The sequence below is a fragment of the Sceloporus occidentalis genome, unplaced genomic scaffold, assembly GCF_023333645.1.
Source record: "Sceloporus occidentalis isolate IW3139 unplaced genomic scaffold, rSceOcc1.0.p SCAF_110, whole genome shotgun sequence".
NCBI lineage: Eukaryota > Metazoa > Chordata > Lepidosauria > Squamata > Phrynosomatidae > Sceloporus > Sceloporus occidentalis.
This window is the reverse complement of record NW_028317090.1, coordinates 666,453-681,915: the sequence shown is the minus strand read 5'-3', so window position 1 is coordinate 681,915 and position 15,463 is coordinate 666,453. Positions and strand designations below refer to the sequence as shown.

General features: G+C 38.7%; 1 protein-coding gene across 1 annotated transcript in view; it reads right to left on the bottom strand.

Moving 5' to 3' along the window:
• The window catches only part of LOC149283165 (adenylate cyclase type 2), a 354,857-nt gene that overhangs the window by 134,315 nt on the left and 205,079 nt on the right, over positions 1 to 15,463 (bottom strand). The window contains exon 6 of the mRNA XM_089497880.1: positions 7,284 to 7,395. Within this exon, the coding sequence (XP_089354006.1) occupies positions 7,284 to 7,395 (112 nt within the window). The remainder of the gene's footprint in view (positions 1 to 7,283; positions 7,396 to 15,463) is intronic.

The following is a 15,463-nucleotide window of genomic DNA, read 5'->3' as shown; positions in this document are numbered from 1 at the left end:
CAGTATTCTGATGGTGTAGTCAAACTATGGAGCATGGCGGATGGTTTTTATAGGGTCAATGCAAGGCTGTTCACCCTCCTATTATACTGTTGGACTAATAAATTGGGGTCTTTGCAGGTGCCCAGTAATTCTATTAGGTCGAGGCTTGATAAAAAGATTGGTGGAGTCAAACCCTTTAATGAGCGACGTATGGCTAGCCTTGGAGGGGGACATTTGGTTAGCTCTGAGGAGATGGAGAAGTTTAGGCAGTGATGATCTGACCATACTACTGGGTTTACTTTTACATCAGGGATTTCAAGTTCAAGTTGGAACACCACATTGAGTATGTAGCCTCTTTCATGAGTGGCAGACATGACAGTTTGTGTGAAGCCAAAACTACTCATCATGTTTAGGAGATCCTGCCCAAATTGGAAAGCTGTGTCATCAATCCAGGCATTGAAGTCCTCCAGGATTAGCCATCTTGGGTGTTCCAGGATTAGCCCTGTCACAAGATATGCGATTTCCTCTATGAATCCCTTCCCATCGCCAGGTGGCCTATAAATATATGTAGAATCCTGAACCCTTTCTCAGTGGAGATGCTGGCAGCTATGCAATCAAAATGCTTTTTTTATATTAACTGAGAGTGGCCTAGAATTTAAAGAGGATTTGATGCAGATTGCCACTCCTCCAGCCTTGCGGTTGAGTCTAGCACAGTGGTGCACTGAATAATTGCTTGGGACTGCTGCTTCCAAGATAGGGCCTGCGTTTTCATCCAACCAAGTTTCAGTAATGCAAGCAAGATCTACTGATTCTATAAGTTTGGCAATGGAAGCTGACTTGTTTTTCATGTTTAAAATGTTTTTATTGACAGGAAGGAGAAACATACATCACAGTATAAAAGCGGGTGGTATCTGAATTTTTTTCCTTTTTTTTTCGAGATTGTGTACAACCAGTAATAGTACAAAGACCCGTAACATCAGAGGGAATACATAATGCCATCAGCCACATAAGAAAAATGAAGCAAGACAAGGCATGTCACACATAGCATAACTCATATGTTGTAAGAAACATGTTGGTCATATATATGAATAAACAATGTTACAGTAATGACTCGGTCACCGATAGGAGGTCCCATCAAACGGTATCTGATCCTCATAGGCCGAAACCCCATGGCGTGTGGGCCAGGACATAAAATTGTTAAACGAAGAAAGAGGTCTGGTCTATTTGTAGTGGTCCCACCACAAAGTTATACCTGATCGAAAGCAAAAGTTCCCCAACATAATGGACATAAAAATAATAATAAATGTAGCTGTTGTGGCATAGAGATAGAGGCAACCTATTGAGAGGGTAGCTTAATGTCAGCAACAGAAGCCACAATACCTCACCACCACCCACTATGGAAACGAGCCATCCCCAAGGTCCCCCTTAGATAAGCTGACTTGTTTTTTATTGATCTTGCATTGCATAGCACGGCTCTGATAGGGCTGGCTGCAGAGTTAAGATTTTCTTGCAGATTTTTAGCAACATGCTTTAAAATGGGAATTAGGCGGGGGCTAACTATTGGTCTAGCTTTTTGTACTTGCTGTTTCCTAATCTGGACGACTGCAATTGGGTAGGCCTCTCTCTGTGAAGGCAGGTCCTTGGGTGATGAGTCATTTGTTGGGGAGTATTTAAGTCTCCGAAATTGCTAGTCTTCTATTATGAGAGGTCTTGAGGCCATTTGTATGCTCAAATCAAACATTAAGCATGCTGTATCAAAGAATACAGCTTAAATACCTTATTTGTCTTTTAATATGGTGCCTCATATATGGCCCAAGATATGCAAGCTACAAGTTAACATAACTGTATACAACATTACATAGTTCATAAGGTTGAAAAAAGACCAAAGTCCATCAAGTTCAACCTATATACATATTGTGTCCCTACTGTGTTGATCCAGAGGAAGGCAAAAAACCCTTATGAAGCAGATGCCAATTGCCCCATACCAGGGGGAAAATTCCTTCCCGACTCCAAATATGGCAATCAGAATAAATCCCTGGATCAACGTTCTGTCCCTATTAATCTAATATCCATAACTTGTAATATTATTGCTTTCAAGAAACACGTCCAGGCTCCTTTTGAACTCTTTTATTGAGTTTACCATCACCACTTCCTCTGGCAGAGAGTTCCATAATCTCACCGCTCTTACTGTAAAGAACCCCCGTCTGTGCTGGTGTAGAAACCTTCTTTCCTCCAGCCGTAGAGGATGTCCCCTTGTTATAGATACAGTCCTGGGTATAAATAGGTCCTGGGAGTGATCTCTGTACTGTCCCCTTATATATTTATACATAGTTATTAAGTCCCCCCTAAGCCGTCTTTTTTCCAAACTAAATAACCCCAATTCTGATAATCTTTCTGGGTACTGTAGTCCTCCCATTCCCCTTATTACTCTGGTTGCCCGTCTTTGAACCCTCTCCAGCTCCACTATATCTTTCTTGTACACTGGTGCCCAGTACTGTACACAGTATTCCATGTGTGGTCTGACTAGTGACTTGTACAGGGGTAGAATTATTTCCTTGTCATGGGCATCTATGCCCCTTTTGATGCACCCCATGATTTTATTTGCCTTAGCAGCAGCTGCCTGACACTGGTCGCTACAGGTAAATTTACTGTTAACTAAAACTCCTAAGTCCTTTTCCATGTCAGTCGTCCCCAGTGTTTTCCCATTTAATACATATTCCCAGCCTGGATTTTTCTTCCCCATGTGCATAACCTTACATTTATCTGTGTTGAACCTCATCTGCCACATCCCAGCCCAAGCCTCCAACCTATGCAGATCCATTTGTAATCGTGCGCTGTCCTCTATTGTGTTAACCATGTTACAGAGCTTAGTATCGTCTGCAAAGATTGATACTTTACTATGCAATCCCTCTACAAGGTCATTAATAAATATATTAAAAAGAATAGGACCCAAAACTGACCCCTGTGGTACCCCACTAGCAACAGTCACCCACTCAGAGTATGTACCATTAATAACCACCCTCTGTTTCCTATCACTGAGCCAGTTACTTACCCACATACACACATTCTCCCCCAGCCCAAGCATTCTCATTTTATGTACGAGCCTTTTATGTGGCACCGTATCAAATGCTTTGGAAAAATCAAGATATACGACATCCAGCGATTCACCCCGATCCAGTCTTGAGCTCACCTCCTCATAAAAGCTGATCAGGTTAGTTTGACAGGACCGATCCCTTGTAAACCCATGCTGATATGGAGTCATACACTTATTTTCATTGAGATACTCCAAAATAGCATCTCTTAGGAAACCCTCAAACTGTTTACACACAACAGAAGTTAAACTAACAGGCCTATAATTCCCCGGGTCACTTTTTGTCCCCTTTTTTAATATTGGCACAACATTTGCTATGCGCCAGTCCTGGGGAACAGACCCTGTCTGATTGCTCAATCTTATCTCATGCACATTTTACCAGATGTTTATCCCAAATTCTCAATGTTGTACTGTGTTTTTACCAATGTTGAGGTATTGTAGTCTCAGTAGTGAAGAGAGCCATATAAACTTAAGTATAGTAACACCTCAAGCTGTGGTGTATAACCCTGCATACAGATGTGGACATAACTCATGTATGATGTGCCCATATATACCTAGAACCAATATGAATATCATAATTCCGAAGAGTACATTGTGAAAGATAGACTACATCATATAAATATATACCAGTTTATCAACTGCAGCAGTTCTTTTGTGGTTTATATTTTAGTATGTGGATGTGGACAACAGTACATAGACTGCACCACTAGGAAAATAAGAAATAGGTTAAATGAAAACTGTAGAGGTATTTTGATCAGATAAATATAGCATCCCTCTTCACTTCAAACACCATTGCCAGTCTGACTCCTCTTTGTCCCAGAGGGGAGTCAATTGTTTGACATTGTGATCTACTGCAGGGGCTGGAGTGTTGGTGAATGAGTCAGGTAGAGATAACTTAGAAGCTTCATGTATAGTACTGTTCCTGGCAAATTCAGCCAAGAGCAGAAGTTGAGTCCAATTGCCTTGATGATCACCCACAAATTGTTCTAATGATTGGTTGGTTCTTTCTGTGATGCCAATGGTTTGAGAATGATATGCAGAGGAAAAGATCAGTTAATTGATCCTCTCTGTCAAACACAACTTGCTGGGGAATGCCATGCAGACAAATATTTTTCATGAAAACCGGAACTAGTTTAGGAGTGGAGGGTTACTTTGGAAGAGGAACAAAATGAGCCGTTTTTGAAAATCGATCTACAATAACCAGAATTAAAGTGTTGCCTTTGGTCGGAGGAAGTTCTAAGATGAAGTCCATGGCCAAATAAGTTCAAGGATGCAGAGGAATTGGTAAGGGTAAGGGGTAAGAATGCAAACTCTTAGCAGTGGTACATGAAATACAGGAAGCAAAGTCTTTACAATCACTCAAAAATGTCTGCCTATTATTTCATTGTCTGTCTGACAATTCATTGTGAGCATTTACTACTCATCCATTTTCTGTTCTAGTTAGGGCATTTGCATAATTCTTGGAGTTCTATTTTAAATTATTTTGTAAGGTCAATTATGGAATGTATAGACTGGGATGGATTGTTCTGTGGACTAAACACACAGGACAAATGGAATACTTTTAAACACACATTGCAAACATTTAAGCATTATAAAAGTGAGGAATCAGCAGTATCATTTATGGCATATAAAGATGCCAACACAGCCTGCAAAAAAACAATTAAAATGACTAAATTGGAAAATGCAAAACTAGTTGCTAAGGAGAGTAAAACTAATCCCAATAAATTTTTCTTCTGTTTATACCAAGGAAGAACCAATGACAGAGATCATGCTGGCTAATTTTAAGGAATCATTACAGCAAACATGGGATTGGCTGAGACAAGAAAAAGTGCTCAAGCAATTAAATACTTTTAAGGTAGACAAGGCCCCTGGGTCGAATGGTGTACACTCAAGGGTAATTAAGGAGCTAAGCCTAATTCTGGCCCAACCATTATTGCTGGTCTTTAGGGATTCTTTCAGTTCAGGCATATTGCCATTAGATTGGCATAAGGCAGATGTTGTGCCCATATTTAAAAAAGGGATAGAAATCTCAACCGGGCAATAACAGGCCAGTAAGCTTAACATCGGTAGTTGGGAAATTATTTGAAGGGTTACTAAAGGTATACATTCAAGAACATATCTTGCTCCAGAATCCAGTTAGTAGAAGTCAACATAGATTTGTGAAAGACAGGTCTTGTCAAACCAACTTATTAGCATTCTATGAAGAAGTAAGTAAAAATATAGATCTGGGTGTGGCCGTAGATGTGATTTATCTGGCCTTTGCTAAGGCATTTGATTTGGTTCCATATAAAAGGTTACTCTACAAATTAAAAGAAATAGGCTTAGGAGCAAATATCTGTATTTGGAACGAAAATTGGCTACAAGATAGAATGCAGGGAGTTGTTGTGAATGGATGTTTCTCAGACTGTACTCAGTGGAGTGCCTCAGGGGCCTGTCCTGGGTTTTCTTCTTTTTAATTTGTAGGGCAAGTGGCAGATGAGGTCCAACATAGATAAATGCAAAGTAATGAATTATGGTAAAAGTAATAACAATGCAACCTATACTATGAAAGGAATATCCTTGGGGAAAACTGCCAATGAGAAGGACTTAGGAATAATGTAGACAACAGTCTTGGCAATGCCAGAAAGCAGCTGCAAGGGCCAATAAGGTAATGGTATGCATAAAACAGGGTATTGATTCACAGGAGGAGGATATCTTCTTTCCTCTTTACAGGTCAATGGTAAGACCTCACTTTGAATATGCGGTATAATTCTGGACACTGGTCCTTAAAAAGGACAGTATGGAACTAAAAAATTTGCAAAGGAGGACTACAAAATTAATGAGATTGGAAGATATTTGTTATAAAGAAAAGTTAAAAAAGTTAAAACGATATACACTAGAAAAACAGCATCTTACAGAGCTTATGATAACATTAAATAAATATATGCAGGGCCAATATAAAGAGCTCTTCAGTGACCTGTTCATTAACAGAAATGTACAAAGAACAAGAAGTCACCCTCTGAGACTGGAAGAGCAGAGATGTCATAGAAGACAAAGCAAGGGATGCCGTATATTTTGTTAGAAAGGCATGACATACAGAGCTATAAATAGAATAACATTAGTATTATGGAGCTTCTAGATTGTCTCTATAAGTCAAGAAGGAATTTTTCCCCTTGATGGCAGGAAATTTGAAGTAGCTTAATTAGGGTTTTATTTGCAAAGAGTAAGAAGGTTAGGTAGAAGGGTTGAACTTGATGGCCTTAGGTCTTTTTTCAAACCTTTGTACTCTGTAACTATGTAACTTAAACCAAAGCTAAAATTGTAAAATGTATCTAATAAGAAGTGAATTAGCAATTCTATAAAAACAATGTTTTCTTTTGTGTTAGTATTGTTACACCAGATAGACTAAGGGGATTTTTCCCCTTAAGATGAAAAGGGTTTTTAGCCTATCTTGGCTCATCCTTCTCTCATTTAGTTTAAAATTATATATTATTTTTCCAGGCCTTTGTGGAATGTGGAAAAAATGTTTTTTCCTAAAAAAATATACATATATATTTAGGTAGGTATATATAAAATATACCTTGGTATGTCATGTTTTTTAGATGTGGTGGGGTTAAAAGTGGGTCATGCACATAAACTTTAAAAAAAAATAATAAATCAGCAGTAATTCAGTAGGAATTTCAACCTCAAATCTATGGATTTAAGTGTAAAGAAAATATGGATTTAAGTTTCCCCAAGTGTAAAGAAAAATAACAAAAACTGACAGCTGTACACAAACTGATGATCACTGTATTAAAGAGTGATCAAGCAGCTAAAAATACAAACCTATTTAAAAAAATCTTTTACTCACCCTAACAGTCTTCTCTGCTACACTCTGCCTCATGATCAATGTAAGGCAATAATTACCACCAAAGGCAATTGGCTCCTCGAGCAATTACATGCACAGAAGTGGGTTCCATTGGCTGCTGATGGCCTGTCTCCCTGGGCAGCTAGCAGCAGCTGTCCTGCTGCAGATCACGGCTGCAATGAGCCGTGGTTGGTAACGGTAGCAGAGGATGTAATATTACGTCCTAGGCTGTAAAGGGCAGTTTTGCAGGGACTTAATATTACATCTTCTATACTTATATAGTTAAAATCAAATATTTTTTTTAAGTATATAATTTTGATCTTAAGTATATAATATCTCATACAAAAATAGGAATGCAGTTTAATTAGGTGGGTTTTGTATACCTACCTTGGCAATCTGATCAAACTTTCCAAATAACTCATTCAGCATGTGTACTAGCTCTCCTGGGGAACAATCACTGGCCAATCGAGTGAACCCAACAATATCAGCATACAAGATACTGCAAATACACAAATAAAGCAAATGTCTACTTATGGAATTGTTGAACATAATATATTAAAAACAGATTAGATGGCTTCTTTCTTGTTTTATAAATATAAGTAAGGCTAATTTAATAAAGCAATACAAACAGTAAAACATGTAATTACTTAAGGTGTATCTGATATTCCCTGGAAATATTTCATAATTAATAACACAAGATGGATATATATATATATATATATATATATATATATATATATATATATATATATATATATATAATCCTCTATGTAGATTGTATGATTGAGATGTGCCCTTCTCCATCAAATTTATTGGATGTTTTTTCCAAATGTCAAGTTTGCTTTTTACTGCATCAAGAATAGTTGAAACTGTTTTAATACATATAAACAGCAATGTTAATATATTTGTAATACATACTATTTGAAACGCCACAAAAAGAGACACACATTATTAAATCAATGATCTACACATATATGGCTAATTTTCCATCAAAAGATCTAAAAATACAGTAACTTTTCCATCACAGTAGAATTCACATTAGAAACTATTTTATGCCACTAAACACAAAAAAACTCTCATTATATATAAAAATATTTTTGAAGATAGGCTTTGAAATGGAATAATTATTTACTTTCATATAAAAAGTGCTGTAAAAGCCAGTATGAAGAATTTTTATCCTTAATAAAAGTTAAATTAGCATCTGACATCCTGATATTGGGAGAGACTCTTATTCACTCGGCGAGTGAATAAAAATCTCTCCCAGACTCTTACTCGCTCTGATTTTCATTCACTCTCTCATGCTCTCCAATTGTCTCCATACAGTCTCTACCGATCACTTCTGCTTCCGTGTATAGCATCTTCTTGTTCTGCCTCTTCTTGTTCTTCTCTCTCTTCTTTCATCTCTCTTCTTTCTTCATCTGCACCTTCGGACATAGCCTCTCAGCAAACTGCCACCAAAATAGCGGAGCTTCCGGTAACGTCCTGTCGATCCTCCAATCATCTCTGCCATTATGGCAGAAGTACAAGAAGTTGAAGAACAAGAAGATGCGAGTCATGATAGTGGTTGGTAGAGAAGGTAGGGTAGACTTTCAAAGAGTGTCAGAGAGTGAATATGGACAAGAGAATTTGGATGAGAGTGTGAGAGAATGGGGGTTAAAGAGAGCCCAAGCATTTCAGACAAAAATTCTGAGCTTTTTGCTTTACCTGTCTGTTTTGTGGGAGGCCTAATCTTGGTATAAATTGACGAAATTGACAAATTCCATAAAATTTGCAATGTCTACATAGCTGAATGCACAAGTCTGATGTACAGTATCTCACAAAAGTGAGTACACCGCTCACATTTTTGTAAATATTTTATTATATCTTTTCATGTGACAACACTGAAAAAATTACACTCTGCTACAAAGTAAAAAGTAAAGTACTGAGTGCACAGCCTGTATAACAGTGAACATTTGATGTTCCCATAAAAGTAACTCAACACACAGCCATTAATGTCTAAACATTGGCAACAAAAGTACAATTAGCCATTTCCTCTCCATATCCTTTGGTCTTTATATTCTGCTTGTTCCTGACTGCCATTGTTTGCTGCCTGCCCTGACCTATGCTACGTGACCCTGACTATTCTTTTGCCTGATCCTTGGAATTTATCATCTCGTTCCTGATCTAATCAAGACCCATATTGTTACTGTTTCTGCTGTCCTCTGCCTAGAATCTCCTTTGCACTGGGTAGCGGAGCCCCTCATCACAGCTAGGGGCGCCTTTCCCTATTACTGCAGTGAGGATCCACTTCCTGACCAGCCTTAGTGACAGTCATGGCACCCCTAACGAAAAAATTACTGCAGTTTTTCTGAAGTAATAGTGCAGTTTTTGGACATGAAAAAACTGCAATACTGCACTTTTACTGCACATTTACTGCAGTTTTACTGCATTTGTACTTCACTGTACTGCAGTATTACTGCACATTTACTGCACTTTTTTTTTTATATTGCAAACCTACAGTTGTACTTCAATGTACTGCAGCTTTATTGAATTTTTGCAGTATTACTTCAGAAAAATTGCAGTAATTTTTCACGTGCGCATATCCAGAGGTTGTCTTTGGGAAATAGAAGTATGAGTGGTGCCAGCATTACTGCAGAGGTTGAAGGGGTAGGGGGTCAGTGCCTAGACCATACGCCGCACACTGCATCAAATTGGTCTGCATAACTGGCGTCCCAGAAAAAAATTGCCCCCCCCTAGTTTATTCCTTGCCCCCCCTGTTGCCCCCCCCGCCGAATTTGTAACCACCCAGGACAGTCCTTGACTGCTAACGACGGCATGGTGCCGTCGCTAGCAGTCCCAGTCAGGTGCTAACGACGGCACCATGCCGTCACTAGCACTATCTTACCTTGATGGAGGTCTGTGGACCTCCATCACCACCTACCCCGGCGATCTGCCCCTCACACTGAAGGGCATCACCGGGGCCACCCGATCTGCCCGGTGACGTCTCGCGCAATGACGCGATGACGTCACCGCGCAACTTTATTAACAACTGACAATTGTCAGTTAAAGAGGTATGGGGGCATGCTGCTTAGATGCCTGTATCTTAGGCATCTAAGCAGCTACATACCCCCAACATATACCATGGGAAAGGTAATCGCCTCACGGTATATAGATTGTAAAAAAAGAATAAAAAATATTAAGTTAAAAAAAATAAAAATGTAAAAAAATTATTTGGGGGTCTCTAAAGGCAGATAAAAAAAAGATCAAAATTGCCTAGAGACCAATTGAAATTATTTAAACATAAAGTAGTTTAACTTTAAAATAAAAAAAAAAGTTTAAGTATTCTAGCTAAATGATCACTGTGGTAGCCAATGTTACCAAAGCGATCATATAGCTATAAAAAGTCACATTCCCTTTTTAAAAATGGCCGATACTAATTTTTAATCCTATGATCCCTTTGATCATGGGGTTAAATTTAGCCAACGGTAGAGGGAGGCATTTTTTAAAATGATGATGAACTGCAAATATTATTAAAATCAGCCATTTAGCCTGTGTGGTACGTGAGTAACCATATCATCCCTGGAGCGCCTTGCATTTTTACTGCAAAACTGATTTTTGCTGTAAAAGTGATTTTTTTTTCTCCCTTTACCATCATTTCTTTGGGATTGTAAGGGGAAAGAATGGTGTGTGCTACTGTGAGTAAATGTATGGAAAGAATGGCGTGTGCTTCTGTGAGTGAATGGAGATATGAAAGGCGTGTGAATGGTCAGTAATTAGGGTTGAAGCCTTGACGTGGCATTACTGCTCACGTAAGAAGTTATATCCCTTGGCGCATCAAATGAGGGGCTGCATGTGTTTCTAGTACAAACCTGGAGTGCGCAAGACACAAATGAACATGTCGTTATGGTTAGAAAAAACATATTTTCAAGCCAAAGCGACATATTCCATCATTATTGGTGCACTCAGCTTTTGTCCTAGAAATACATGTAGCCCCTCATTTGAAGCTCCAAGGGATGTAGCTTCTTAAAATGGATGAATTGTCTGAATGAGGGAGAGCATGAGTTAATATGTGGATGATTTGTCTGAATAAGGGAGAGCATGAGTTAATGTGATTGTGTGTATCATAGATGTATAATTGTGGAAGGGCAAAGATGGCACTAGCAGGATGTTTGAGCCTTGGGGAACAAGATGGCACAGGCAGGGTGTATATGGGACAAAGATGGCAAATCTTATGTGTGTTAACTGGGTGCTGGCCAGGTTCTATGTGGGCAGCGTGGTTGGGGTGTGCAACCTGTGATCTATCCCTGTAATTTAGGGGGTTTTAAATATACCTTTAATGCCGTGTTTTTATGTGAATTCCAATTGATCTGTACCTGCAAAGCTTGGTTTGTGTGTTCTTCTGTAGATCCATATCTGCTATGCTATGTTTCCATACATTATTTATGTATACCTGCAAATACAGGGTTTGTATGTCTTGTTCAGTTGATTAATACCTGCAATGCTGTTTCCATGTATTGATTTGATCTATACCTGCAATGCTACATTTCATATATTATTATTATTGTATACCTGCAAATACAGGATTTGTATGTCTGATTCCGTTTATTTGATATATACCTTCAGTGCTGAGATCACAAGTGAATTTCAATTGATCTATACATGCAAAGCTGGGTTTGTGTGTTAATGTGTTGATCTATACCTGCTATCGGCAGCAGGGTCTAATATTTATTTATATATATTTATATATATATCGGCAGCAGGGACTAATATTAGGCCCTGAAATCATTTAGTGGAAAAGTTAAGGTATTGTGTTGTTTAAAGGATTTCAAGGATTAGTCGTACTAAATTGTGGCTTCAGGCTTCCCATGTTGAATGATCAAGTATTGTATTGTCCAATAACAAAAGTATCATTCCATAGCACATTACTTTTGGCAATATATATATATATATATATATATATATATATGTGTGTGTGTTTTTTCAGTGGTATGATTTAATGGTGGAAATTATTAATGCCCCCCCAGTTTGACTGTGGTATCTTGTGTGCCCCCCCTATATATTGTTTCTAGAGTCGCCACTGTGCACAAGAAAGCCCGCAAACTGTTTGCTGAAGACAAGCAGACTAAGGACATGGACTACCATGTCCTGTGGTTCGACGAGACCAAGATAAACTTATTTAGTTCAGATGGTGTTAAGCGTGTGTGGCTGCAACAAGGTGAGGAGTACAGAAAGGGGAACTACAGTTAATTGAGGGAACCATGAATGCCAACATGTACTGTGACATAGTGAAGCAGAGCATTGGCAGTATTCCAATATGATAACGACCCCAAACACACCTCCAAGATGACCACTGCCTTGCTAAAGAAGCTGAAGGTAAAGGTGATGGACTGGCCAAGCATGTCTCCAGACCTAAACCCTATTGAGCATCTGTGGGGCATCCTCAAACGGAAGGTGGGGGAGCGCAAGGTCTCTAACATCCACCAGCTCTGTGATGTCGTCATGGAGGACTCCAGTGGCAAGCTGTGATGCTCTGGTGAACTCCATGCCCAAGAGGGTTAAGGCAGTGCTGGAAAATAATGGTGACCACACAAAATATTGACACTTTGGGCCCAATTCGGACATTTCCACTTAGGAGTGTACTCACTTTTGTTGCCAAGGTTTAGACATTAATGGCTGTGTGTTGAGTTATTTTTAAGAGAACAAATTTACACTGTTATACAGGCTGTACACTCACTACTTTACATTGTAGCAGAGTGTCATTTCTTCAGTGTTACAAAATTGTGAGATACTGTATATATATATATATATATATATATATATAAATAAATATATATATATATACACACAGAGAGATTGCAGAGGAGCTGTCATCTTCTACAAAATCTATTGTTTTGCAGCCATTTATTTTAAAAATACCACAGGGAATATGATATCTAAGGCCCAAGGTGCCCCAAACAATATTGGTGATTAATTTCCTGTGCTGAAGTTATGTCCCTTCTCAGAATACCTTTACATGTGACTGCTGACATGGTATATACACATAATATAGATTCCTAATATAGTGCATAGTGGATATTAGTTTCACTTGTACTTTGTTATAGAAACAGACTGCATTGAATATCTATAGCACATGTGTATCTGTATCGGTATCCTACAATTTGCACATGATATATAATTCAAAGCAACAAAAGAACATAAAGAAATAATCTAACTATTAGCACGAATTGTGATTTTTATTCTTACTGTATTAGTGGCTCAGCTTTTAAAACAAAATTTGCAGTGATAAATTCTACATGTGCTATTGTGCATTTATCCGCGAAAAAGGACTTCCTGTTAAACACACTTGGTTTTTACCAAGGAATGCTAACCTGTGGTAAATCTAACAAACATGTCTAGTGAAAACATACATATACCGTGCATTACTATGCATCCTTATATGTGCGTTTAGCATATTTAAATTGCTCGACACTATCTATTGGGCTTCCTGTAGCTTTTAAATTGCTCATATAGATCTAGAATGGAAAATGTCCCCCCCCCCAAGAAAACAAAGCTATTATGTGGAAAGCTCATCAACATCTCTTCTCATTGACCGTCCAGAAGCAAACGGACTCTAAATGAGCATTGGTGTTTGCCATTTTCTTTGATAACCATTAAATGGTAGATAATCAAATGTCAAATCAAATATGAACAAAATGGACTCAAACACCAAGGTACCTACATAACTATTTATATAAAATAATGCTCAAGTAATTAATAAAGCAGGTGTGTTATATTAACATTGTAGTATGCGTGTACATTTATAATTGCTCCTAGAGATCAAATACATAAAATTTTTAGCTTGTGAACAAATGGAGTGTACAGCAGACTTGAGTACCGGTGCTATGCAGATGCTGGGTAGGAACTGATCCACTAACATGGTTCTGACAGTGATCAGCTTTTATTCCTGCCCTGATCTGTAAAATTGTCATGTAGGTACGAGCCTGTATTTCATAGTGACAGCTGGGTATTAATATTATTGAGCTATATTAATCAGAACTAATCATGAATTGAAAAAATATATGGTGATAAGCAATTAAAATGATTAATTTTCTTACTTTGTATAATTACAGTGGTGTGCATGCAACTTTTAAAACATTTTTAAAAATACAACTCATTACAATATCATTTATCAGTACAAAGCAGCCAAGCGTTGATCTAAATGAGAATACCGTATTTTTTTGTACTGTATTATAATATTTATTTCTTCCCTTGCTTTAAAACAAGCTCAGTGTTTTTATTCTACCTACTACAATTAACCCCTTAACGACAATCCACGTACATGTACAGGGTGAAGATGCAATGTGTTAGTGACAATGCCCGTACATGTACGTGGTAGCGTTATTTGCTGTTGATCGCTTGAACGTTTTTGCCACGATAGGTGGCATTGCGGTTTTCCTGGAAGCCTCACAAGTTTTTCAGACCTTCCGATCACCGAGATCGGTGGTTTAAACAACAGACCAGTGATGCAAACCATCACTGTTAAACACGCCCTCTGAGCCCGATGCAAATCGGGTGAGAGGCATTCCAGTCTGCCTCTTCATTGAGGCAAGCCTGCAATGCCCCAGAGGGGGCTACACAACCCCAGTGTATAGTAAAAAAAAAATAGTAAAAAAAAAAAAAGAAAAAAATTAAAAAAATAAATTTAAATATATATATATATATATATATATATATATATATATATGGTAACTGTCAGGGTCCATCTAGGCTGTGGAGCTGCATATCTCTGTTTTTCCCTGCCTTGCCTCAGTTCCCATGTTTTGCTGTGGTCCACTCCTGGATTTCCGTATGCTCTGTCCTGAACCTCTGATTCTTTGAATCCAGTCTGCTCTTTGCTTCAGCTCTGTTTCCTTTATAAGGTGTGTCCCATCCGTTTGTTCTGTTTGTCTCAGTCTGCAGTCTAAAGGTTTATCCTTCTCGGTTCTGTGTTTGGATTCAATGTTTTGTTTATCAGTACTTTCGTATGCAGGGCTTAGCGTTAGGACCCACCGTCATTGGACTTTGGCGTAGTGGTGGGCTAAGCATACTATGGCCATATGATGTGAGGGAATCTCCAATTGTTATCACATAGTCCTAGGCTAGTTCCTGTATTCATGTTTGTCGTTCTCTTATGTACCTTTGCCCTTCTTCCCTGAATCATCTGAGGATTTCGGTTCCTCTCTCCTCTCCCCATGTCCCAGTTAAGTAGTCCTATCCTTGCTTAAAGGAGAAGCGTCCGAGGATTCTGGCTCCTCGCTCCTTCCCCTGTGTTCCTTGCCTTGATCCCCGTCCTTTGTTGTGCCCTGTATCATGTATGTCTTGTCTGGTTATGTTCCTTGCTCCTTGCTCTGTCCTTGCTTGCTATGTTTCTGTTGATACTCTGCTTAGCTTCTGTACTCCCAGCCTGCAGCACCCTGTCATGAGTCTAGTGCTATGTCTCATGCCTGCTCCAGGGTGCCTGCAGGATATCTCCAAGTTTAGTTCGGATTTCCACATCCAGTCAAGTTTGGTTCTGCCTTGTTCTGGACATCATCAGCTGCTATGTCAGGGCGCTGGTATGTGGCTGTACA